The sequence below is a fragment of the Anabas testudineus genome, chromosome 19 (genome assembly GCF_900324465.2).
Source record: "Anabas testudineus chromosome 19, fAnaTes1.2, whole genome shotgun sequence".
Lineage (NCBI taxonomy): Eukaryota > Metazoa > Chordata > Actinopteri > Anabantiformes > Anabantidae > Anabas > Anabas testudineus.
The window spans coordinates 8,252,663-8,278,761 of NC_046628.1; the positions used below are offsets into that span (position 1 = coordinate 8,252,663).

The 26,099-nt window shown below is 42.1% G+C and overlaps 2 protein-coding genes across 2 annotated transcripts; both read left to right on the plus strand.

Moving 5' to 3' along the window:
- Window positions 1-1,334: 1,334 nt before the first annotated feature.
- On the plus strand, window positions 1,335-7,204 carry cog7 (component of oligomeric golgi complex 7). Its single transcript, XM_026351069.1, has 17 exons — window positions 1,335-1,820; window positions 1,944-2,092; window positions 2,217-2,333; window positions 2,505-2,673; window positions 2,772-2,854; window positions 2,993-3,115; window positions 3,319-3,517; window positions 3,602-3,729; window positions 3,878-4,032; window positions 4,181-4,297; window positions 4,394-4,459; window positions 4,574-4,760; window positions 4,882-5,022; window positions 5,212-5,295; window positions 5,511-5,625; window positions 6,078-6,221; window positions 6,368-7,204. The coding sequence occupies exons 1-17, from the start codon at window positions 1,655-1,657 to the stop codon at window positions 6,532-6,534; spliced, it is 2,310 nt and encodes a 769-aa protein (XP_026206854.1). The 5' UTR covers window positions 1,335-1,654; the 3' UTR covers window positions 6,535-7,204.
- A 1,678-nt stretch (window positions 7,205-8,882) lies between these two features.
- Window positions 8,883-18,959, plus strand: LOC113156190 (ubiquitin carboxyl-terminal hydrolase 31-like). Its single transcript, XM_026351145.1, has 16 exons — window positions 8,883-9,460; window positions 11,919-12,056; window positions 12,215-12,303; window positions 12,572-12,664; window positions 12,930-13,065; window positions 13,160-13,310; window positions 13,506-13,686; window positions 13,787-13,898; window positions 14,020-14,114; window positions 14,778-14,855; window positions 15,023-15,152; window positions 15,553-15,672; window positions 15,804-16,029; window positions 16,150-16,308; window positions 16,418-16,570; window positions 16,668-18,959. Exons 1-16 carry the CDS (start codon window positions 8,924-8,926, stop codon window positions 18,203-18,205), a joined length of 3,936 nt encoding a protein of 1,311 aa, XP_026206930.1. The 5' UTR covers window positions 8,883-8,923; the 3' UTR covers window positions 18,206-18,959.
- The last annotated feature ends 7,140 nt before the right edge of the window (window positions 18,960-26,099 follow it).

The following is a 26,099-nucleotide window of genomic DNA, read 5'->3' on the forward strand; positions in this document are numbered from 1 at the left end:
TCAAACGTGTGTGACATGTAAAATAAAAAAGAAATACGCTAATATGATAAGATTCTTCACTGATTCTAAGTCATCAGTGAAACTGAATTAAATGTATGCGTTCGTTTGAAAGGTGAGATCTGCTTGAGTTTTATTTCTTTCATTGATGCACATGTTCAGGTGGCACTCAGGCAAATTAGATCTGCTCATGGTAGGCCTGTTCATGTAAATCAACCTACAGACATTTTATAAATAAGGTTGTGCCAGAGTTTTTCAGTAGAACTTGCCAAACATAGCATCGGTACTAACTGAGAGTGTCTCAAGTTGAATTAATATTCTGAAATTAACCATTGTTCGCTGAGAGAACAGCTAGTTCATCACAGATACGTACTTCTAAATAAAGAACTCCAGACTCCAATTATCAAGAATCTTGGGTATCAAAAGAAGACTAGACTGATCAGTAGTCATCTCATTGGACGAGCAGTACCTAATAACGTCTCATGCAGCATGAATATTTTACAGTGGATCACTGTAAAAAGGGAAATAACAATCCAAGTTTGAGGTTTATGGCAGTAACAGGAAGGTGCATGTAAAGAGATACCCTTTCTGTTACTGGATTTTGCTGTGTTTTGCCTACTCTGTTTAGCTGAACACCTGAAGTAAATCAATTACAGCCTGAAAAGAAGGACCAGTGCATTCATCGCCAGTCACCTGACTTACAGTAAACTCCATTGAACATGCTGTAATTGGGGGTGCTTAAAGACAGAGAGAGCCAAGAATAAAAATGGCAAATATATAATAAATATAATATAATAAAAGTAAATGAAATATATTTTTGTAAGAAATGCAAAATCAACACATAAAGGTTGTGTTCAGGTTAATGTTTTGCAGCCTATCTGAACTGGTAAGAATGCTTTTTAGCCACAAGATGGCAGCAGAGTGTACAGGCTACTTAGCATAGACTGAATGATGCAAACACTGAAATTTATATTATAACATAATCTTGATATTAAAATATTTTACGAGACGCCTTAGACACGCGCAAAGAATGGTTGTCAGGGAAGTAAATTCAGGGCAAAGACATTTTAATATCTAAAAATGTAGAAACAAAAAATGTTTCTGCACGAACAGACTTATTTGTGACACTTCTTAAAGCAAACCTCATTAAATTCCTCTCATCGTTTCTGGAGCAACTATGATATATGTTCAACTATGATATATGTTATTTTAAAACACACACATTGTACATTGTGCCATGTTGTTGACGACGTTTGTCATTCGGTGCACATGATTATTTTTTTCAGCAGGTCAGTTTGTTGTGGTGCTGCCGCTTGTTTCTGGGGAAGATAAATAGAGAACACAAAGAGGAAGTTGTTGTCAAGTGTCAGTAGCACTTTTAGCATGAAGCATTTATGACTATGTCACTTTTTGTCATTTAAAGCCGCAGGCATTTAAAAAATAAGTCTGGAGGAAGCCGTCGCCTTGTTGGAACTATATTTAGTTGTAATGATAATTTCATTTTCCTGGGCAATTTATTTTATATTCGTGTCGAAACCATTGTTTGGGAAGAATTAGCTAACCTGACGTTAGCCACAATGGGTCGATGACACGGACTGCACCAGTCTGACTGAACACAGCCCAGCTTCTTGAACTAGTGAAGAACTGAAGAGGACAAATGGATTTCTCTAAATTTCTGGACGATGATTTCGATGTGAAAGACTGGGTAAACGGGGCCTTCAAGGTGGTGCAGAAGGACGCGCCGGGGAAAGCGGACACTCACGCAGCCACGCTGGTCATGAAATTACAGCTGTTCATTCAGGAAGTTAACAATGCTATTGAAGGTGCGTAGAATAAGAAAACCATTCCTCTTTGCATTAGAAAATACACTAATAGTACAACTTCCTACTCTCTGAATTGTTTTACGGCCTTTATTAATTGAAACACCGACGTATTTCTATGTGTAGAGAGCAGTAATCAAGCTCTCCAGAATATGCCCCGAGTGCTGCGAGATGTGGAGGCTGTGAAACAGGAGGCTACTTTCCTTAAGGAGCAAATGGTCCTGGTCAAAGAGGATATCAAGAAGTTTGAGCAGGACACTGTGCAGTCAATGCAGGTGTGTGAGCATTTCCATCATTACAACATTGATTAGAAACCGCATATGCACTTACATTTATTCTTGTTGTTGAACTGATGTTATGTCATTGATGTCATTTCTTTGTGTGGCTCCCACAAACCAGGTCTTGGTGGAGATAGATCAAGTGAAGAGCCGCATGCAGCTAGCAGCTGAAGCCTTGCAGGAAGCAGACAAATGGAGCACACTGAGTGCAGATATTGAGGAGACCTTTAAAACACAGGTAAAACAATATTAACAAAGGTAATTTGATTTTCTTTATATAATAATACTACGTAAATACAGTAACGCTAAGAGTTCAAATGAATTCTTTAAGTATTCACCATTTCCTATGTAGTGGATGTGAACAGATTTATTTTTTACCTATCTCATTGGATATGTTTTCTTCTTCTAGGACCTTGCATTAATCTCATCCAAGCTGACCAGCATGCAGAACAGCCTGGCCATGCTGGTGGATACACCAGACTACTCTGAAAAGTGTGTCCACCTGGAAGCTCTGAAAAACAGACTTGAGGCCTTGGCCAGCCCACAAATAGTAGCAACCTTTAATTCCATGTCTATAGGTAAAAACATAAATGTATTCCACTTTCTTTGTTTACTGTAGTTATTTATTGTAGTTCACTTTCAGTTTTTACTTCGGATTCACACGTTTTCTCTGCAGACCAAGCTAAGCTGTTTGTGAAAGTTTTCACAGAGATAGATAGAATGCCACAGCTTCTTGCCTACTACTACAAATGTCACAAGGTAGGTGTGACCTAATGAGTAATTAATAAATTAGCTATCACAAACACAGATTTTCACATGTTTTACCAGTTTACCTGTGGAGGCATGCTATAATGTCTATGTATGAATGAATGTCATATTCATGTTTTTAATGTCCAGGGCCAGTTGGTGAGTATGTGGCAGGATCTCTCTCAGAGTGAGCTCAGTCTAAATCAACAGTTGACTGAATTCTATGACACCGTGCTCTCTGCGTGGCATGCTCAGCTCCAGTGGAGCAGCCAGGTCAGCTACAGTCAAGTACAGGCCTCAGATAAACACTTCATCACAATGTTAATACATAATTTGACATTAGCTCTACTATAACTAAGTTTATAATGAACCTTGCTTGCAGTGTATACTGTAATGGGACCAGATTTTACAGTCTTTTACTGCTGTCAGTCAGAATGTTTTTGTTGCAAAAGTATCTAAACTCTAACACCCAACAGGTGTTCAAAAACCCATATGAGGTGGTGACAGTGTTGCTGATCCAGACTTTGGGGGCCATGGTACCATCTATTCCAGTTTGTCTGAGCACAGCCATGGAGCGCACAGCTCAAGATCAACGTCTGGACACCCTGCTGGAGCTCCACCATACCGTGTCCACCTTTGGACACGGCCTGGAAGCCGCCATGCTGCCACACCTGGGTCTGTATAACATCAAGAGTAGAAAAATCTAGATTTATTGCAGATGCAGTGAGTTAGGTCCTTACATTTGTACTAATTCTCCAGGTGAAAATAACCTGCTGAAAGTGAATGAGCTGGTCTGCGCTTTGTATGACCCCTATAAATCTTATCAGCTGCAGTATGGAGATTTGGAGGAAGCTCACCTCCTCATCCAAATCAGTGCTGTGCCTTTGGTAATACACCTCACACTCTTGCACATACACACATTAATGAATAGATTTATGTAAACATTGTTTTGCCTAGTGAATAAGTTTTTTCTTTTTTTTGCCTCTTTCTGCCACCTTTGTGTCTCACACACTCCATATTGTTTCCACTCTTTAGGAGCACGGGGAGGTAATTGATTGTGTGGAAGAGTTGAGCCACTCTGTTGGCAAGTTGTTTAGCCTGGCCAGTGCTGCTGTGGACCGCTGTGTCAAACTGACTGACGGACTGGCTGTGTGTGGCCTTCTTAAAGCTCTCAAAGCCCTCTTCACCAAGTAAAGATCTTTTCCTTACATTTACAATCATAAGTAACATCCAATATATTACCAACAATGCTTTAATAGAAATAATTCACCTGATTTTAGTTTGGATGTAGTTTGATTGATTTATACAAACAGTTTTTTAACATTGTGCTTCCTCTAGGTATGTGTCAGACTTCTCTATTACACTACAGTCAATTAAGAAGAAGTGTAAACTGGAGGATACCCCAAGTTCATCTGTTTTCCAGGAGGACTGGACAGCCTTCCAGAACTCAGTCAGGTAAATGTCTTTACATTTGAAATCATTTAATTATACGCACAGTACGTACATAGGAAGTTATATTTGCATATACACTTTCTATATTGGATTTCGCAGGATTATTGCCACATGTGGAGAATTGCTCAGACAGTGCGGAGCCTTTGAGCAGCAGCTGTCAAACAAGTGAGAGAAATGTTCATTGTACACGTACACTATGAAAGTGACAGAATCCATGCTGGTACACAAGGCACAATCTCCAGGAATTACATGCATTCATGTGATCACTTCTTGCCACAGGATCTTGGGTACGGCAGGTAAGTACTTGTCAGAGTCGTACAGTCCACGCAGCCTGGCAGGCATCCAGGAGGCCACCTCCACAGAGAGGAAGAGTGCTACCAAGAACCCCTGGCAGGAATACAACTACCTTCAGAGGGGAAACATAGCTGAATACAACAGCCTGATGGAAGTGTTATACTTATTAAAGGTATGGAAACATGAGAGTAGTATTACACCTGTTAATGTCTTTTCAAGAGAATTAACTTTTGTTACTTTTGCAGATAATCCCATGTTTTTTAGATTTTTAATGAATTTCTTCCCACTTGCAGGAGAAGGGCACAGGTAACTCCAGCCTGTTAGCTGAGCCTAGAGCAGCTCTGACCAGACTCAACCAGCAGGCCAACCAGCTGGCCTTCGACTCAGTCTTTCTGCAGATCAAACACCAGCTCTGCCTCGTCTCCAAGATGGAGGTGATTAAGTGTCAAGTTTCTAGATTATTTGATTTGAAATAGTGATAGATAGGATGTGAGTTCTGAGAGCTTCTGGATTGTCTGTCTGCATTTGACTTTTAGATGTACTGTGTCTATTTTAATCTGAGCTCATCCTGTGTGGTTTTGCTTCTGTCTGATGGACTGGCTGTGCCTCCTGTTTGTGTTCAGAGTAAAGAGGTACCTGATTTTGGAGAGAGCTACGCAGAGGACCTGCCTACTTTCAGCCTGTCACCGCAAGAATACATCACAAATGTTAGTAAGATTTGACTTGTATATCTGCAATAGAATTCAGTTAAAAATACTACATTGTAGTTTTATAACAGTGTGTGGGACAAATAAAAAAAAAAAAAAAAACTAAAGGTCAAACTGTCTTTGTAAACATTTACAACTAATATATGTGCAATGCTTAGTGTTTTCCAGACACTGGATGTATCAAACCACATGATTTTATGTTTTTCCTTATGCAGATAGGGCAGTACCTGATGTCTCTGCCACTACACTTGGAGCCATTTGTAACACAGGAGGACCCAGCACTTGAAATGGCCTTACATGCTGGGAAGCTGCCTTTTCCTCCTGAGCAAGGTTACTGACCATCAGCCCTGATTCTCTTCTCAATCAGTCTCTCCACGTGAATTTTCCCCCTCTTGTTCTCAGTTTGTGCTTGCTCTGTCTTTGCACCAGCTCTGCTCTGAAACCTAACACCAATGCACGTCATTGTTTCTTCCGACATTTTTCCTAAAGATGCAAAGCCAGAAAGAGACAGAGACACTTATACAGTGAATTACTCTTTATATAGTAAAACTGTTATGCACAGTCTGGACGTCATTCAATAAAAAGTCATTTTGTCCAAATTTACTCTGCTCAAAGACTATTTTGAGCACAGAATATACTTTTTAAAATTCTGTTATTATGGCCTTAATTCTCTATCTTTGGCTCAAAACAAAGAGAGAGTTGCTGTTCTTATATAACTAACTCTTCCATTTGCACCCCGACACCTGACACACTTTTAAAATGTCACCTTTCCCCTCTCTCAGGTGATGACCTTCCCGAGCTGGACAACACAGCAGACTACTGGCTGGGCTCCATTGCCCGGGCAACTATGCAGACCTACTGTGATGCCATTTTGCTCATCCCCCATCTGAACACCCATTCCACTAAACAGCTGGCCACAGACATCGGTACAGTGATTTATAATTACTTATATATTATATAATTACTGTTATTAATGGTGACAGAAAACGGAACAAAATAAAATTGGGGCTTAGGGATAAGTTAATGTGTTTCAAAGCATTTGTAGTTGACAGCTTTTGTCCATGTTTCACAGACTATCTGAGCAATGTGATGGATGCTCTGGGCCTGCAGCCCTCCCGCACCCTGCAGCATATTGTCACCCTGCTGAGAGCCAAACCAGACGACTACAGACAGACTGCCAAACTGCTTCCTCGTCGACTGGCTTCTACCATTGCCGCTCTCCGGAGCATTGACTATTAACATCATTGGAGAAAAAAATGTGTTCTGTAGATACAGTGGCTCCCAGAGCGGCTCTGGGGACTTGAGGGAATGTTTGACCCGTTCCCTGGTAGATGAGAGAATAAAAAAGAATATGATCTTGGTTATAGTTTATGGGTTACAGTCCCTTTATGGGATTTATGGGGATATTAAGAGATTAAAATCAGGGTGGTTCTGACTTTTTATACTCATACTGATATTAAACTAAGTGTGACTTTTAATGATGTCTTACCGGTGTAATGCCTTCTAGTTAAGCCAAGAGATGTTTTGACCCTTGGTTCCTGCATTTATAAGCCACTAAAATGTCTGAGGAAGTCGCAAAATGTCTATCAGGGGATGAGTGAGAGCATTTAAAATCTATATATAACTGATATATTTGTTATTAACTAATTGTCATACTAATGTCATTCATCTGTAATAATAAATTATATTGTGACATTTCTGATAGAAGCTTGTATTGTTTCCAGTTAATTGAGCTATAACTTCAGAAGTAAAGGTGGAGGCTGGATGAATATTGTGGATATTTTCCATATTTTTCCATGTACATAAGATACTTGCATCGATACTGTTATGCTGCATACTGTGAGTTTATGATAAGGAACGGTGTTAATAAATGTATGACCCTGTTTTTGCAGACTGGTTTACAATCCCACAGTGGTTCAACTGTCTGTGTGTCCAATGTGTAAAGTGTCTCGTTTTACAGTTTTATATTCTTTACTGACGTTCAACGTATTTGCACCCTCAAACCATGAAAATTGGCACGTCTGTCACAGTCAACTGCCAGGGGAGCACGTGTAGAAACGGAAGACACACAGGTAGGACTCCTGTTCGAGAGGAATAAAACCAGTGCTTTGCAAAATGGCCAAGACAATGTGAATCAGTTAATGATCAAAATAATAAACGTTAAGCTTTATTTTAGTTTCTATTTCATAACATCAAAGTGGCAGCTACTGTAACTGTCACATCAGGATTTTACATGTAAATCATATATTTTCCAATGTTACACAGCTGGAACTACACAACTAGCAGCTAATCCTTGATCAGTTACAAGATTATTGTGCTCCTGCATGTTAATTAATAAATAATATGATGTAATGAGGCTGCAGAACACTGTGACACAGGTCACTCTGCATTACAAGTCCTTTTTCCTTTGAGACCTTTAGTAAATTTGATATTAATAAATTGCCTACTACATCTAAACAAACTACTACTACAAACTACATCTAAATTAGACCCTAACCCTTATAGAAACCTACACAGTACCACCTAAATGCTGCTGTAACAGAGGTATAATATGATCCTTTAGTGACCTACAGGTTTGATTTCTACCATATTTTCTCTAAACATGGATTTATTTCCTCTGCTCATCGCTGTCCGCCTGGAGCTCATCAGTGACCATCCTGTCCAGGGATGGAGCATCATCCAGCATCACACGCCGCTGTACCTGCTCTCCTCCAACATGGACCAGTGTTTGGCTGTGACGTCAGCCGTTACCGCCCTGCCTGCAGTATCTGTGCCTACAGAAGAGGATGGAGACGGGAGGAGCGGCCTCGTCATGAATCCCGGCCGCAGGGCGAATTGAGGGCGCACGAAGACTGAGGCAACTCTCCGGAAACTTTCGGATGGGGACGACGACACGGCACCTTTCACATCTGGCGCACGAAGAGATGCTCGGCGGCCGCGAAACGACGGGGAGCGGCGGGCTGTGCCGCTCCGGTCGGAGGCTTCCTCAGCTGGACGGAGCTCCTGCGAGCGCGCGTACTGTGGAGGCGATTTAGCGAAGGGCTGGGTGCACCTCACCAAGCCAGGCAGCTTTCCAACATCACCGCGGATCTAAGGGCCAGAGGTGAAGGAATACCTTTGAAAGGGTGGAGCTGCGGCTTCTTTAATAAATGATGAGGAATCCCGCTCGTTACTCTGAGCCGGACTGTGAGAGGTGGATTTGATGCAGACATTGTGTCCGCTCATAGTCAATCACGGCGCCTTGTTGTTGTTGTTTTTTTTTTTTTTTAATGTGCTGAACAAAGACACAGCTGATGACCGACTGCTAGAGATGATGGCTGCTGGCTGGTGCGGGACTACCCTGCCAGCCATTCACGTTAAGCGCCCTGACAGCGGCTCTCCACGGAGGCTGTTTATGCAATCCGACGCAGTGTTGCAAGTGGGCTGATCTGAGGCCACCCCACTGTCTCCATATGATATGATCCCCAGAACTGCCAGGCCTTTTGTGTTTCTGTGAAATATGCTCGGGCACCATAAAGTGCATGAGATGCCGCTGCACGGGGGTGAGGCGACGCTCTGATCGGGGGGGGGGGGGGCCCTCTCTGGAATTAAGGCGTAAAAACGCGCAGGAAGCCAACAAAAAGTGACCATGTCGAAAGTTGTCAGCAACAAGGAGAAGAAATCCTTCAGCAAAAAGCTCTTCAGGAGGAGCTCGGTCCGGTCCGTGGGGAGTTTTATGAACAGAGTTCTCCGGACTCTGTCCACTCTGTCTCATTTCGGCACCGACGAACAGGCCGCAGAGGACGAGAAGGACGACGCAACTTTGATCCCGAGCACAACCGGAGGCTCAGTCCAGTCCGACGACAGCGACTGCGGGGGGTTTCCCTTCGGAGACAAGGTGCCGGGTGTCACCGGTCTCAAGAACCACGGGAACACCTGCTTCATGAACGCTATCTTACAGTGCCTGAGCAACACGGAGCTGTTCGCAGAGTACCTGGCGCTGGAGCAGTTCAAGGTGGGAGAGACGACGAGCAGCAGCAACGAAAAGGCCAAATCCAACGGGGTGCTGGTGCAGAAGAAGGGGCTTCAGCAGCAGGAGGCAGGAGAGGTGACAGAGCAGCTGTCCGGGCTGGTGCGGGCTCTGTGGACCTTTGAGTACACCCCTCAGCACAGCAGAGACTTCAAGGTATTTATTCCACCTTACCAGGCCCCCTTGAATACATCTCTCATGAATTTGTTGGCTCCTCCTTTTAATCAACACAGAATATTGGAGCAGATTGAATTATGAATGTAAACTCACCAAAGGTCAACACTGGGACTATAAGAAGACCAGAATCACTCTGACCTCTCATGTTACCATCAGTCACAACAGCAGGAGACAACACTAATGTAGGCTCACCCACTTATTTTGCATACTTCTCCTTAATTTAACTAATATAAAGGTTTTGTCTTGTGTTCTTTAAATGCTCACATCAAACACTAGATCCGTCAGAAACGGTGAGAGAGTGTGACTTAGTGTAATATCAGAGAGTCTGGATGATGCACACACACCAGCCTTGAATCACCGGTTTGCCTGACAACAAGCCTCACGAGCATTACCACTCATTCTGTACTTCAGCAGGGTTTCGTCCCTCACAAGTCACGGTCGCTGTGTTATGACACCTGATGTAATATTGGGGTTCACATACGTCCTCTAGGATGATACATGCGAATGAAACTCGAAATACTTTTTGAATCAGTCAGCTGAGTGTTGAGTCTTTGAGCTGATCTGCGTCTTATTTCCTGTCCCACACTCATCAGCCGTCGTTCCGAGCTGCCTTTTCATCATTTCACCTCTTAAGCCTACGTCTCAGCACTGAAATGTTTCTGTCACACAGCTTTGTTCTTTTCTCATTTTGTAGGCGGGTCCTCTTTTCTGTCTGATAACCTATTTTCTTCTTCCAAAAAGTTCAAAAAGCATTATGAAGAGGAACTAAATAGAACGCATTGCTTATTCCTGACAGTGTTACTATTTCTGGCCTTTTTTTTTCCTACCTTGGTTGCCAGCCAGTGTACAAACTGTCTGATTGGATATAGATTATTCTGTTCAGTGTGAGAGGCCTTGAATATGTTTACCTCAGCAGAGAAATAAAGTGCAAGCTAGAGCTATCAGTCACTGTTAGAACGAATAATAAACCAGGGATCCTGTCAGTATATCTGACAACGGTGGTGATTCATCAGTTTAGTCGTTTTTTTTGGCTACTTTTGTTATTTTGTACCCCTAGTAACAGAAATCACACTGACTTTGGCTTCTAATATCTCAAATAGTATCATACTTGTGTGGCTCAAAAGTTTTACACTGTCTCCTCAGTGGGTTTGGCAAAATGTGAATTGTATTCTCCAGTTTATGCTTCTCAGCCTTTATTTTTGCTAATCGCTCTGAGCATGCTTTTTTCATTAGTGTACATTACAGCTCAGCATGCACACAGGGCTGTTGTGATGTGTGATGTGTGATGTGTGATGTGTGCCTCCTGCCTCCGACCACAATCTGAGCTTAAACCAAAAGCACTTAAAGATCATTAGGAACACTTCTGTAATAATAGCACGGCGGACTTCTCCTTTGTGAACACTTTTCCTCTCCAAAGCGTTTGGTTTGAGGATTATGTTGTTGTACATCATGCAGAATGACTAAGAGCACGATCTACACAGACTCTCACAGATGATCATTCACCATTTGTGTCTGCTCAAATTCACGACGTGATTGATGGTAAAACAAATGCAACAAATGATGGTGGTCTGCACAAGGTAACTGAAATTGATTGTTGATAACTTTTTAATAGTTTATGTTGGTTGTTTGTATAAGTGGGAAAAGATAATCAAATGTCTCCGTCCTAATGTCTCGAAAGATCTGTGGTAGAGAAATGCCATTTGTCATTGGTCACATGGTTAAATTGTGGTAATGGTATACCCTCCTTTATGTAAATGTATGGCATTTAACACATCCCCACATCTGTGAACGACTGGAAACTTATTAAAATCTATTACATAAAAACACTGAGAAACATGCAGCTTTAAATAGCACAGGAGTAAATATGTAATAATTATTTTGTCAAAACAATAGAAAATATGAAAGGTTTCTTTACGGGAGTCTACTAAGGCAAGCTTGAGGTCTGCTTTCATCAGCAGACCTTTAAAGACCACCTTTATGGTGAAGCCTCAGAAGGATGACTAGCCCCTTGTTTGGACCACTCTGTGTAGAAAAATTGCTGAGGCTGCCTCATTAGTGCCTTGAAAATGTCCCATGGGACAGACTGGGAGGGCACACGGCGCTCAGTCCCCTCATATCTTTGACCTTGTGTGACATCTGATAGCCAGTGCGTAGAGGTGACTTTCTATTTGCCAGCTTGGGCGGCTGTGTAGAGTACACACTGTTGTCGTCTCCAGTAGCTAATTGTCACTGAGGTTAGACGCTCGATTTTCAGCCCTCGTCTTGGTTTTAAAATGCGTCTCACCATCACAGGCCCCTGTGCTGACCTTTAGGATCAATCTGGTCCAACATGTTGAATATTTTATGATCGGCCAGAGTCTAGAAAACATGTGGGACCCGTGTCTGTTTAGTGATCCGCTAAGAAACGATTTGCTTATTCTCTTCCTGCCTGTTGTAGAACGTGGTGTCGAAGAGCGCCCTTCAGTTCAGGGGTAACTCCCAGCACGATGCCCAGGAATTCCTCCTCTGGTTGCTGGATCGAGTTCATGAAGACCTGAACCATATTGCCCACCCTGAGACCAGACCCCCGAGGAAGGTAAACAACAGCTTAACAAGGAGTCACATGTGATACGTAGTATTGAGGCTGAGTGTTACTATAATATATTACAATACTGGTGAAAACGGCTGTTATTAAACACACATACGTTTTATTGTTTGACCAAATGATTGTTCAGTGTCTGTCTTGTTTTCCAGCCTCCAGTAGAAGAAGAAAATGCCCCTGAAGGATCACCACTACCAGCACCTGGCTCTTTTGTACAGGAGCTGTTTCAGGCACAATACAGGTGAAGATTTCAACAAACAAAACGTGCCATAATATTTACATTGTGCTTATAGCCAGCACCTGGTTAGCTTAGCCTAGAATAAAGACTAGAACAACTAACCCTGCTTTGTCCATGAGTAACAAAATCTCTTGTCTGTGTTGCGTCTGCTACTTGATGTCTGGGAAGCATCAGTGTAATCTCTAATTTGACTTTTCTATTTTTTGACAGGTACTGTACAACGTCAACAACAATAACAATAACAGTTAATTCCCATCATGTCTCTGTGTAGGTCCTCCCTGACTTGCCCTCACTGCCAGAAACAGAGCAACACCTTTGATCCTTTCCTCTGCATCTCACTGCCAATCCCAGTACCTCACACACGGTAAGGTGACTCTGCGTCTAGTTTATAAGTAAGACAATATCTACTAGAAAAGAAAAAAAAAACATCCCTGTGTCTAAAAATGCAACGAGACAAGATACAGTCTGAACCCAGAATTAAAAAGTGTCAAACTCAATCCAGACAAACACCATAAAAGAGCTGACGCTGACAGGAGAAAGCTAAAATTAGGAGATGCCATCTATCTTTGAAACATCAGTCCAGCCGTGGTTATGAAACAGCCAATTAATTTCATCTTTCTGCGTTGCAGGCCGCTGTATGTGACAGTGGTGTACCAAGGAAAGTGCTCTCACTGTATGAGAGTCGGGGTGGCGGTGCCTCTTTCTGGCACCGTGTCCAGGCTGAGACAAGCTGTGGCCCAAGAGACCAAAATCCCGGCCCAACAGGTGCTGCATCAATTGAAACTCATGTGCACATATGCGAATTATGTATCAAATAGAAAAAGACCGAGCGATCAAATAATGCTGTCCTCTCTTTTAGATCGTCCTCACTGAAATGTACTACGACGGCTTCCATCGGTCCTTCTGTGACGACGACGACGACCTTGAGATCATTCAGGAGAGCGACTCCATCTTTGCCTTCGAGACACCTGAACTATTCAGACCAGAGCAGATCCGCTCCAAGCGAGGCGGTACAACATCCTGTTTATTCCCCAGAAATTAGTTTAGCTCTTTGTCCTGTTGCGGCAGCGTAGGAGTCGAGATTAGATTAGAAATGGACTCATATCAGGGAGAAGCTTTATTCTGGAAGCAGCTACACACACACACACACACACACACTTTCAGGTATGGTTTGAACTTTTTATAACTTGTACGTTTCATTTCAGGGAGCCCACATGCAAACCTCAACCAGAACAACTTGAAGTATGGCACAGATAATAACAGGATATCAACACAAATACAAGAGCCCACAACTCCACCTCAGAGTCCGAACAAGAACAGTGGGCAGGCTGAGAAGATCGTGCTTCTGGTGTGTAACAGGGCCTGTGCTGGACAGCAAGGACGCAGGTACATTCATGAACAACAAAGTGCAAGACCACCAACCATTATCCTAGAATTATTCAAAACCCTGCTGTTTGCTTTTCTTTTCTTTTTTTTATATTTGCAGGTTTGGCAATCCGTTTATATTGTATTTGGAGCGTACCGTGACATGGGACATACTTCAGAAAGAGATCTTGGAGAAGATGCGACATCTTTTGCGCCCTGGAGTCTTTGTGCAGGTACATGGATGAAGTTTCATCTTGACTTTAATAATCTTTGTTGGAAAACAAGAAGAATGAGCTATGGCGTGGTTTAAGGTGATGGTGAAAATGATGATGTCCTATGCTTGATGGGCTCCAGGTGGGACCTTTCACTTTGCGCGTGGTAGGAGTGGTTGGAATCACGTATCTTTTGCCTCAGGAGGAGCAGCCGCTCTGCCATCCCTCAGTGGAGAGGTAATATCACCTGTCAACACCAGGGGGGAGTGTTACCTCACTTGAATAGTTATTACATAAACCCCGCAGTGGGTTCAATCCACTTGAAGTTGATTGAAGAGCTGCAGTATGTAGGCCGACTCTTCAGTGGTATTGATGTTGAAATATCTCCCGAGATGTCTAATAGCTTGTCTGGTTTTTATAGATTTTCCTCTAAGAAGGTGCTTACCTCTGTGGTCATCGCATGGATGGTTTTAATTGAAATGAAGGGAATTAGAAAAATGATACTCACTACTGCCACACTGAAAAAAAACAAACAAACAAACTCAAAACAAAACCTTAACCTCATTCAAGATTATGTTTAACATGACACAGTGTTTGTGCTTGAACTCGAAATACCCACTTATTGAATGTCAGTGGGTTTTATGTTTTGAAAAACAATTAAAAATCATGTTGAATCCAATACCCAAGTTGAAAACACTAGGTCTTTATCATCTTTGGGCATTAAAAGTTATTTCTGGGACTGTGAATATATTTTTATGGCTAAATACTCATAGTTGCATCTAGTGGAGGTCTGGAATAGAAACATAGCACTCTACATATAATTCTGTTATAGTGGTATAATTATATATCCTAGTAACTCCTGATACCTATAAAATATCATGTGTATCTCTGTTGTAACAGAGCATACAAGTCATGCGGCCCTGGAGGACCACCACATGTCAAAATTGTGGTTGAATGGGACAAGGAGACGAAAGACTAGTAAGTGAAATTTGACAAATTCTAATCACACACTTCGTTAAGTTGAGGTCAGATATGTTGTGTCTTTGTTCAGAGCTGTGTATTTTTGCACAAATACATATACTATAATAAAGTCCTTTGATGTTTTGTGTGATCTCTCTATAACTTGTTCCATTTTATACCTGCAGTCTGTTCAAAAGGACTGAGGATGAATACATCCCAGATGCAGAAAGTGTGCGTCAGGTAAAGGAGCAGCACTTGCAGCCTCAGACCTGCTCACTTGCCCAGTGCTTTCAACTCTACACCAAAGAGGAACAGGTAGGCTGAAACAGTGGTGAGAATGTCACTGATACCGAGACCGCCAATAAAATGTGGATTCAAACAGGTTTAATCATGTTTCCTCCTTTGCTGTGTGCCAGCATTCGCTGACAGTTTCACCATGTGAAGTTTTGAAAGACTCTACTTTGAGTGTGGGTGGGGGCGTCAAGGGGTAGATCGAGTGGGAGGTGTTCTTGAATAAAATTTTCATCTACTTGATGTCTGACGTGATGCCAAGATGCCAGAGTCTTTATGTGTGGCCACTAGATGGCAGTACAGCGACGCTTTTCAATTTGAGAGTGTTGTAGCAATGATCAGAAATAGAGCCTGTTATAATGTTTTATTATCTGATATTAAACCAGAACGGTTTGAATTAATATGTTTTCCCACATAATTTCAGCTTGCTCCTGATGATGCATGGCGATGTCCGCACTGTAAGCAACTACAGCAGGGTAGCATCAAGCTGAGTCTCTGGACCCTGCCAGACATCCTCATACTTCACCTGAAGCGCTTTAGACAGGTACCAACGACGAGATGGAGAGATTATATGTTTTCTTATTCCGAGATTACTTTGCCGGAGCTGCTTTTAGAAGAATTCTGCTTTAAAATGGGTAAAAACATTAAATACCGTAAATGCATTGCATCTTCCAGGATGGTGATCGACGAATGAAGATGCAGAACATGGTGAAGTTCCCACTGACAGGCATGGACATGGCACCCCACATGGTGAAGAGAAGCCAGAGTAGCTGGAGTCTCCCGTCCCACTGGTCACCATGGAGACGGCCTTATGGGATGGGCCGTGATCCAGAGGACTACCTTTATGACCTGTATGCAGTGTGTAACCATCATGGGACAATGCAGGGTGGACATTACACAGGTAACAGAACATTATAAACTTGACAAAACAACTTGACTTTATTGTTTCTCATGTTGTAGGAATAGATTTCCTGAGGGGCTTTTTAACAAATTAAATATTTTACGTTATTATCTCTTGTAGCCTACTGCAAGAACTCCATTGACGGACAGTGGTATTGCTTTGATGACAGCGATGTTCATACCATAGCTGAAGACGAGGTCTGCAAACAGACTGCTTACATCTTGTTTTATCAGAGACGTGCCACAGTTCCTTCTTGGTCTGCTAACAGTTCTGTGGCAGGTAATTTATATGGATAACAGTGTGTATTCTCTCTTACATGATGACATATTTGAGGTTCCTGAATTGAGTATATTTCACACGTTCAGTTGCTCTTTGTTTGGACCTTCAGGATCCACCAGCTCTTCTTTGTGTGAGCACTGGATTAGTCGACTCATAGGTAGCCGACCGCCCAGCCAAGCCTCATCCGGTTCCTCCAGACGTACCTCGCTGGCCTCGCTCTCGGAGTCTGCAGAGTTTGCTGGTGAACGGAGCGAGGATGATGGTGAGAGACGATCATTCAACAGTAAATTTCTCAGATGATTTCATAAAAAGAATTATTTTCTCTTTTTAATGTTGTTGTGTATCTTCCTACAATGCAGGCTTATCGAGCCGGCCAGTAGTAAGAGGCATGCAAAGGCAAACGTTCTCCTCAAGGTCTTCCATTGCCAGTCCACTTGTGCTGAGTGAAAATGGCACTAAACCATCCTGGCCTCACTCTGCTAAGCTCCAACTCCGTTCCAACTCTCCTTCACGCTTCTCCCTGGAGTCCCACTCCTCTTCCCCGATACTGGAGAGGATAGGTGAGGTGGTTGATAACAAGCTGTCAACCTCCTGCTTCCCTGCTTCACCTAAACCAGACAAACTGTCAGGGGGCAAGTCGGCCCTCGCAGCTTTGGATAGTAATCCGGGCAGTAAGAGGCTCATAGAGCAGGTTCACTCAAAGGCTGTGGCACAGGTGGAACAGAGGAGCTCCATCCAGGCTGGGGATAACAATAATGTAGTCAGTGCTGCTGAACAGGTCAGTCCCCGACATGGGACAGCCACGAAGGAGCTGAAACAAAGAAATGGGCCCACAGATAGTGCTGGTGTCAAAAAGACCTCAACTAAGACCGGGTTAGAGAGTGAAAGGAGTCCCAAGAAGCGCCCTGCCACCTCCTCAACGTCATCCAGCTCTCTGTCTCCTGCATCTCCAGCCATTGACAAATCTCCCTCTCGAGCACAAACCAAGGCTGCAGCATCAAACCCCAAGGACAAAAGCGATGGACTTTCTAAAACTATCAAGGCTGGATCCTCAAGAACAGCAACCCCCTCCAAGAAAGAGCCATCCCAAACACCAGAGATATTACATCCAGACTCTGCCCAACAGAGGAAGAACGGTTCTCCAGGTTTACAAAACCCTCAGCCTCAGAGGAGGACATCACCTAGAGGGGGAGGCGAGAAAAGCTCAGCCTCAGGAAGGACTAGAGCAGCAGACAGGAGCACTAGCCGTGAATCCTCACGGACTAGTGTGGCATCAGAGAGGAAGGTTAACCATGGAGGTCCTCCATCTAGGTCATGTGCTTCTAGTAGAGTGGAGGGTAGACCAGGTCGAGCTGTAGAAAACAGGACAGCAGGTCGGAGCAGCAGCAGCAGCTCGTCCATGACAAGTCTTCGATCCTCAAGTGTGGGCGTGTCCTCTGCGAGCGCTGCCCCGCCAACAAGGGGACCTCAACGGAACAGTAAGACAGAGGACAAAGGCTTGTCCTTCTTCAAAACTGCTCTGAGGCCCAAAGAGACACGAAAGTCAGCTGATGGTGGGAAAGCAGGGACGGGAGAAGCTAAGGGAAGTCCAGAGGATGTCGGTGTGGATGCAGCTAAGGAAGGAATCCCACATGGAGTGAGCAAGAAAGCCCAGAATCTGGCTTCAGAGGCCCAGACTAATGTGACTACAGCCAAAGACAAGGAACCCTCTAAGGCATCCACCGCAGCTAAACATTCACTGCTGCCCTCCACAAAGTCCAAGCTGTCTGGAGGAGAAACAGCCGCCCATTCCTCTGCCAACACGAAGGACCCTTCGAAGAAAGAGCCTGCTAAAAAGACAGTGCAGTCCAGGAAGATCCCGCTCAGTTCTATACAAACTAGCCAGAAGTCCAAGTGACATTTTTTTTTTGGAGACCCGATCACAATCTTACTAGTGCAGCTCTGAGGTGTTTTAACCATCAAACTAGACGTGTGTCTGAGAAACATCTTTAAAGCACCTGTAGCTTTTCAATGCCAGCTGCCATACCTGGAAACGTACTGTCCACATTGTTAAATAGTTATTTAGGAATGGATTTTAACAAAGCACTTTGTATGGATTGCATTGATTTTAAGGATTATTCTACTGTATTGTAAATAAGCATGGGCTACACATGTATTGAAACAATTGCCTTGTTCTGTCTGTAGCATAGTCGAGAGAAGTCCATCTCAGTAGGAGGTGAAAATAAATGTGACTTTGCACAAGATGGGAAGCAGATATAATGGTGTAAAGAAACTTTTGTGATATATCAAACATGGACTACTCAGTCACCAAAGGAAGTTTACTGGCAATTTATAAGATGCTGACGCAGTGCTACACTGAATTATTTCCAAAACTCTTTATGTACAGCTCTCCTTCAATACTGGGAGCAATATGTCAACACAACAAACATCAGTGCCTCAGATAATCATAGTGAAGTATTTAATCTAAATTGTATAAGTGCAGGTGTTGGTAAATTTATAATTCAATTTTAATATTTGTTAAGCACTGAAAATGTCATTTCAAGTGAAACACAATTACGCCTATTTAACCTGAACTGCTGTTCATGATTTTGATGTAGTAATAGTGCAACAGCCTTTAAGAAGAATTTTTTGTACAGCCAAAAACAGACGGTCGTCGAGAGGCGGAGGAGGAGTGCATTTTGAATGAAGCATGTGTCGTTGGTGTTAAATGTCTGGAGCCCCTGGTTTGTGACGGTTAAATGTTTGTGTTTTATTAACCAGTAATAACCTGTTACCCCCCCCCCCCCCCCCAGACAACCTCTCACCTGTCACCTCCGCTGCCCTCCAGCTGCTGATGCCAGCACTTAACCGCGGTGCCCATGTTCCTCGTGGGGATGAGCCTCTTCAGACTGCCAGACATCTCCAAACATTCCTCTCAGACGAACACAGGGTTAAATGTAAAAAGCCACCACACACACACACACAAACACGCACACGCAGGAAACACAGTCAGATCCAGTGGGATGCCTTCGTCGAGCACCACACACGTACATAGAGCATTATGCTGTGTTTGAGTGAGCCCACGCTCTGTCTTCACGTGTGACATCACAGCTTGTGCACATCTTTAGCTTGCATTACAGAGTAGATACACGCTGAATGCACTGACATAGGCCGAGAAAAGAGACACTGCTCATGAAGTATGTGACAGTTGTTGCATGATAAATTGCTTATGCATGCACTAAACTATGCAAGCAGATCCTTGCTAATGCCCACACTGAGTATGTAGAAGTGGTACTCTTGGATGTGTATATATTTCTAACTGTATATTTTTCCAAATGCCAGCATCAGAGAGCATGTTAAGGCATCTTTTATTGAAGCTTTGTTTGCACATTTCTTCAAAGTAATATACATTTTGTCTGAATGATAAGTATTGCTCATTCATCCTCTCAAAGTAAATCAACTCACTTGCAAAGTAATACTTTCTGTATTGTTTTCATTTGTCTCATGTGTTTCCTCACAATCTTTAACAGAACACAAGCTTCTTTTTTTTTTATTATTTGGCTTTGCAAACAAAACATTGCGGCAGTTTGGGGTGTAAAATTCATTGATTAATATAGTTTGAGATTTACACCTACAGATGTTTTACAAGTAATTCTTTGAGAGCTGAGAAATGACAGTAAAGTGTGAAAGACTGAGCTGGAAGGCATCATAAACTAATCTAACAGGAGTCCCATTAAATATAAATGCATTAATGACAGTCATAACATTTACAGCGAGTATAGATTTACTGAATGTCTAAGCCTCACATTCAAGCAATGTGCATCACAAGCCCAAGCAGCTGGACCACAAACTTTATATTTTATATAGCCTTCAGGCACATGGTGCAGAATAAATCTAAACATTATCTTCAGTGCCTGGTGGCTACAGTGTGTCGAAACTGTGGTATTACAGCCAATACATGCAGTATATATAACTGACTTATGTATGTCACGTCCACTAAGTGAAACATTGCAGTGTTGCTATGAGAAAGATGTATAAATATAATGAAATGCTATGAGGAATGGTTTATTTTCACAATTGCATGAGAACAATTAAACCTCTTTATTTTTCCATTTATATTCTGTGATACAATGGAATTACGGACATGTACTGTGTTTATCTTTTTTTTTTTTTTTTTTAAGTAGCAGGGTGTGTTGGCATTGATTTGGCAATGCAAGAACAAAATAAAATCATGTTAATAAAGAACATTTTACGCAGCTCTGGTTGCCATTTGTTTAACATTCACCGCTTTTGTGCAGCTACTGGACTTTTCGGTCCACATTTCCGACTCTCTCCACTTGGTGCCGCACAGTGTTTGCCTGAAAATCTCAGTAGGCACCGAAGTATTGAGTTTGAAATGAGTGTGAATGAATTTGTCCCTGGGAAAATGCCCTTCAGCTTGAACTTGTGAGATTATTAAGATATATAGTAGCGTCAGATCTAATGCTGTCAGTGACGGAGATGATGTGTTATTACACTACAGCGCCATCATTTATTTAGAGGTGATTCAATTGTGGTTTTATTAGTTTGGCCCAAGGCTGGGCATACGAAGAGTTAATGCTGCCTCTTTGTCTTTCTCTTCTTGTAATTTCGTATAACAGTCATCAGTTTTGGGAATTACATTTTCACCCTCTCACTTCTCACCACTTGTGCAGTGTGAGTGGTGATGAAATTTTAAAAATTGCCTGTGGTGTGATGGGGCTGCAACACGCTTCTCCTGACATGCAGCAGGAGGCCTATGCGCTGTTTATCGGAACAAAATTGGAGATTTGTCCCGTGTTCTGAAGAAAAATACGACGTGGGGATCAGAATATGCACGTATGAATGTAACTATAAAATTCACTGGCTGCCACACAGCACAAGATTATTCTGTGGAGGAGCCAGGATCCTCTAGTGTTGAAATCAATAATCACTTGCCAATTGTCTCAGTTCCAAGAGAACATCATTAGCAAGACCTCAGTGGAAAATTCAGCAACTTTTATCTGGATTTAAAACACAAACCATGACATTACCCTTTTTGACTGGATCATAATGCCTCTAAAATGGTGATTTAGTTTACACAATTTGCTTTTGCTGCATTAATGTGCTTGATGCATTGTAGAAAAGCAATCTAATCGTATTGATCAACCCAATCTTGGTATCTCCTGGGGCTAAATTCAATCCTTAATACCGCTAAGTCTCCATTTGGAGGCACTCTGTCCCTCGATAGAAGGAGACAATGAGGATCTTTGGATGGATTGATGCATTCACTATAATGTGGCAAAGGTGATGTAGGACACAATATCATAAAGCAACGTATAATCCAATACAGCAGCCCAGCGATAGTGTGAAGTTGTTGCTTTTGTTCTATTCTCAAGCGCTGTGTTTGTGTTTGCATTTTAGCTTGACTTTACTTTACATAGAACAAATCTCACGTGATACTACAATACAATGCAACACAGGAAAAAGGCCAAGAAGTTAAATTACTACCACCATGTATCATAAGTGATAATGCAATGTTCATATTAACATTTTTTTTTCCACACTGACAGAGTCTGTAACATTTGATAGCAGGATTAAACATTTCATACGTGTTACTCTTCCACACAGACACAGTAGAAAACACACTAGAAAGACGTGAGACAAGTAGACAACTTTCAAAAGCAAATGGTAGCGGCTCCGTCGAGTGGCATTATATGTTGGTATTTATAGATCAGAGTATTTTGAAGTTCTTCCCGCAGCAGAAACGAGTAATGTGTAATTTATTCATCTTTATTGTTTCTCGGAACAAACACAAAAGAATCAGTGTTATGCGCTGTGAAGTCTTTTATTCAAGATGTTTTAAAATGAGACATTTACAATCCTTCATAGATAAATTCTTTTTGAAATAGACCCATAGATCTACTCTTTCTTGGGTGGTGCAGTCACAAGCTATGGTGACTAATGATGCTAACATTACAGCTTGTGGACTTGCAACCTTTTCTCTTCTTGCACACAGTCAAGCTACATTTTGGCTCATTGCCCACTTATAGCTACAAACTGTTCAGCGAAAAATGACATGGGTAGTTTTCAGTTACTAATAAATACCATGCTCACTGGGGAGCGAGATGTATTTGCAGTGGAACCAGTGATGTTGCAAGATAATGTGACAGCCTTATCCTGTGAAAATGATTGTGAACATGTAATAATCTGGGAATAGCCTATTCCATTAAAGACAACTTGATATAAAATAAATCTCCAATAACATTTTAAGGTATCAGATATAATATCTTATATATCCATCTACAAATTAATGTCTTTCCACCAGAGAACTTGCAAAAAAACAGAAAAACAAGAGCCCTATTAGAAGTACAGTCACATTTAGAGACATTCATGATGTGTTAATATTAAATATCCTATTTTATCTCGTTATTTGAACTCAAAACACTTGTTTGATACATTATTATATTAACATGTAGATTTTGGCATCACACTAAAACAGCTACCAACACATGACTACAAGCATTCTCAGTGTGACTTCTTCTTCCTGCTGAATGAAAAACAAATTCAATTATTCACGTGCTGCAGGAGAGAGCATGTCAATTATTTCTCTCCTCTTGAGTCCAGTGATGCAGTACTTTAGTTCCCTTTTAATTGGAGATCAAAAATCTAGCGAGCCTTGAGTGCAGTCGGAGCTGCTTTTTAGGCTATGCAATATATATGACGTGTCATGTGGGACAACCACGGTTGAATTACGTAACACCAGGCGCTGAGTGGTGCCTTGAAAACAACTTTAGTGCCCAAGGAGACTGTGCTGTTGTTTGTGGTCAGGATGAATTAGTCCTCGTAGTAGCTTTCAGGAGTCATTTGTGATCAAAAAAGCCTCTTAATGCATTAGAATCAACAAACGGGATGTAATCTTAATCATTCCCCTGTCAAGCAACTCACAGGTTTATTTGTAAGATGATTTTAATTTGGCCTAATTTTCCTTAAACTCGTGTGATCAGGCAACCAAGTTCGCTTTCTGCTTAAGATGGCAGCTGATATATACCCTACTTACTAAAACCTTAACCTGTTAAATGTCTGAGACCCAGCAGCAGTATTCCTCCCACACACACAGCACATTCATTTGTCCTGTAACGCACAGTAGTGGGTAGCTGGAATCCCAAGACCTTGCCAAAACAGAGGACTCATCAGGATGCTAGAGAGCAAGGTGTGAAGTGTCAAAGTTGGACATACAGCCAGCGCATGTCTGCCACGCTTCCTCTGACACTCATCCTACACCATTGGCTGTGTGAGGAATGATTGACTGAGAGGTTGATTATGCTGCTTCCAGCCAGGTGGTTGGCAGGCAGAGAGGCGCATATCACCAGATTGCTGCATCAGCCAAAGTGTGAGGCCACAGTTTCAGGCATCAGTGTGTCTGGACGAACATCACAGGAATAATAAAAAGATGCAGGGATGTCAATCATCAACCAAAATGTGTCTGTTTAGTTGTTGATCTCTTTTTTTCCTCTGCTGTTTTGTTGGCAGCGCTCCCTCCATCTTGTATCTTGTATCATTTGAGGCGTTTGCCGTCTGAGCAATGCCGAGATGGGAGGCAGATCAGGATGCTTAGGTAAAAAAAAAAAAAAAAAACGCGAGGTTCTTGGGTTCTTGTGGGAGAGAGGGAACTCTTTGATGTTGTGGAGTTTCATGGAGGCAAATAACACACTTTGATATTTCAGAAGCCATCTCTGTTAAAAAAAAAAAAACATGTGGGCACAAACAGACTGCACAAACACACACATCTGCACACACACGCTGTCAAAGATTAGATTTGAATTACCGCCCATCTGAAAGATTTGCAGTTATTTTGGCCGCACGTATTTGTCTTACACACACAGCAGTTCCTGAAAGTTCCCATTTTTTTTCCGGAGAAGCGGTGAGTGAATGTCTGTCGTGTTTGATTTTGTGAGGAAGATAAATTAGTGTTTGGATGAACATAAAAGGTAATGTATTCATAAAAGCTGTGATGAGTGCAGCTGTCTCCAGCATCTGACATCCAATCTGAGACAGGCCGCCTGAGGGAAGTTGGACCATCCTCCCCTGTGAGAGTGTGTATGTGTGTGTGTTTGTGCACAAACGCGTTGATGTTTATGGACACAACAAAGAATTTATTGTCTTACAGAGTACAATTACATTTTCGTGAGGGAAAGCACTGCAGAAAGTACTAATGATGATCTTTTACTGCCTTTATTAGAGTTTAAACTGATATTGACTCACAGGCCAGTGAAGCTCAATATTATTATAAATTGTCATCAGAGTTGATTATGATTAAATATTAATAATATAAGGAGATTAATAATAAACCTTTCAATATGAGCTGCTCCTAGTATTTATTTAACTTCACATGCAGAAATAATTAAACTTGAGATGAGAAAATATCAATTGAAACACTGTTTTAATGTGAAATATTCTATTAATAATGCTGGTAATGATCAAATACACGTCATTATTTACAGACCCGAGCTCGTTTCATTAGTCAAAACTGTTTAAAACTTCAGCAAGGTCTTAACTAATTTGGGTAGCACTTCAAACATATCTCCCTTTCAAATCTAATTGCCTTCTCTCACACTTTCCTGTGTGTCAACTGGTCTTACCCTTATTTTGTATTTGGAATACGTGTCAAGGCGTTTGCACAACACACCAAGACTGGCGTGTAATTTAAAATAGCTTCACACATCGGAGCAGGCTTATACAGGATCATCTTTGCTTCTTAAATCCCATAATCACAGCCCCGAGAACGTCATCCAGGTTCAGTTTGTCTCTCCTTTTAGACTGCTCGCATATGTTGAAAATAAAAAAATGTTATGCAGCATAGAAACGGCTGCCCTATGATATATTATCCCGTTAGCTTGGAAAAGTCATTACCTGACTAACTACCTAACTTGCCTCACTGTTGCTCCAGCTTTGCAAGGCTCCCTGCTCTGAGAAGTAAAAACCACATCACAGTCCTAATGTCCAGGGGTTGCTGATACATCAGATTTGTTTTGGTTTGTTGCGGATGCGAGGTTCATCTGGAGGCAGCCTTGGGATGAGGCTTGTTATTCTCCTTGGTGAGACATGAGGCACGCACTCTAATTAGAACACATCTCCCGGTGAGAGAGATGCTGAGGTCTGACTACTCCTCCAATCTAATCAGCTTTCTACCTCACTTTAGCCGCTCCACAGAAAACAGGCTCTCGCTCGCCTGACAAACGGATTCAACAACAAGGAGATGGCACTGAACAACTGTTTCTCATTTGGAGGACTTTGCAGAATTTTCAGAGATGTGAATCTTGAAAGGGCAGGTGCGCAATGAAAAGCTCACATCTTTGCCATCTTCCCTTTCGCTCTCTGCTGGAGACAAGTTAAAAAGGAGCGACCAGTCGGCTGTTGGTTTGTAAAATCGGTGCAAAGATCGGAGTGTTTTGGTGCTTTTAGGCTGGCCGTAAGTTAGAAAAACTATTTTCACATGACGTAACGCTCCTCTCCTTCCTTGGTTTCTATTACAATAAAGCACAGCACATAAATACACTTATTAAGTGTCATCCGTACAGACTGCAGTTCTAACATTGGTCTGCCAGCAGTCGTAGAACATGTATCATTACATACTTGAGACTGTGCCACTGTTGCTGCCACTTCATTTTAATTTGGCTCCTATGCCACTGGTGATTTTGACCACTGGGACATCCTGTCGGCTGTAGAAGTTAAACTATTCTGAAGCATTAGGACTGAACAGGCTACACTGCTGAATCTCTGCCTCTGCAGTGTCAGCTGCTGTCTCACTCGGA

Excerpts from the sequence above, each read along its gene's own strand:
- cog7 (XM_026351069.1), top strand. The coding sequence starts at position 1,655 with ATGGATTTCTCTAAATTTCTGGACGATGATTTCGATGTGAAAGACTGG. Across the intron at positions 4,761-4,881 it reads AAGTGTTATACTTATTAAAG|GAGAAGGGCACAGGTAACTC; the intron begins GTATGGAAACAT and ends TCCCACTTGCAG. Across the intron at positions 6,222-6,367 it reads ACAGCTGGCCACAGACATCG|ACTATCTGAGCAATGTGATG; the intron begins GTACAGTGATTT and ends CATGTTTCACAG.
- LOC113156190 (XM_026351145.1), top strand. The coding sequence starts at position 8,924 with ATGTCGAAAGTTGTCAGCAACAAGGAGAAGAAATCCTTCAGCAAAAAG. Across the intron at positions 13,066-13,159 it reads CCAAAATCCCGGCCCAACAG|ATCGTCCTCACTGAAATGTA; the intron begins GTGCTGCATCAA and ends CCTCTCTTTTAG. Across the intron at positions 16,030-16,149 it reads GCAGGGTGGACATTACACAG|CCTACTGCAAGAACTCCATT; the intron begins GTAACAGAACAT and ends TATCTCTTGTAG.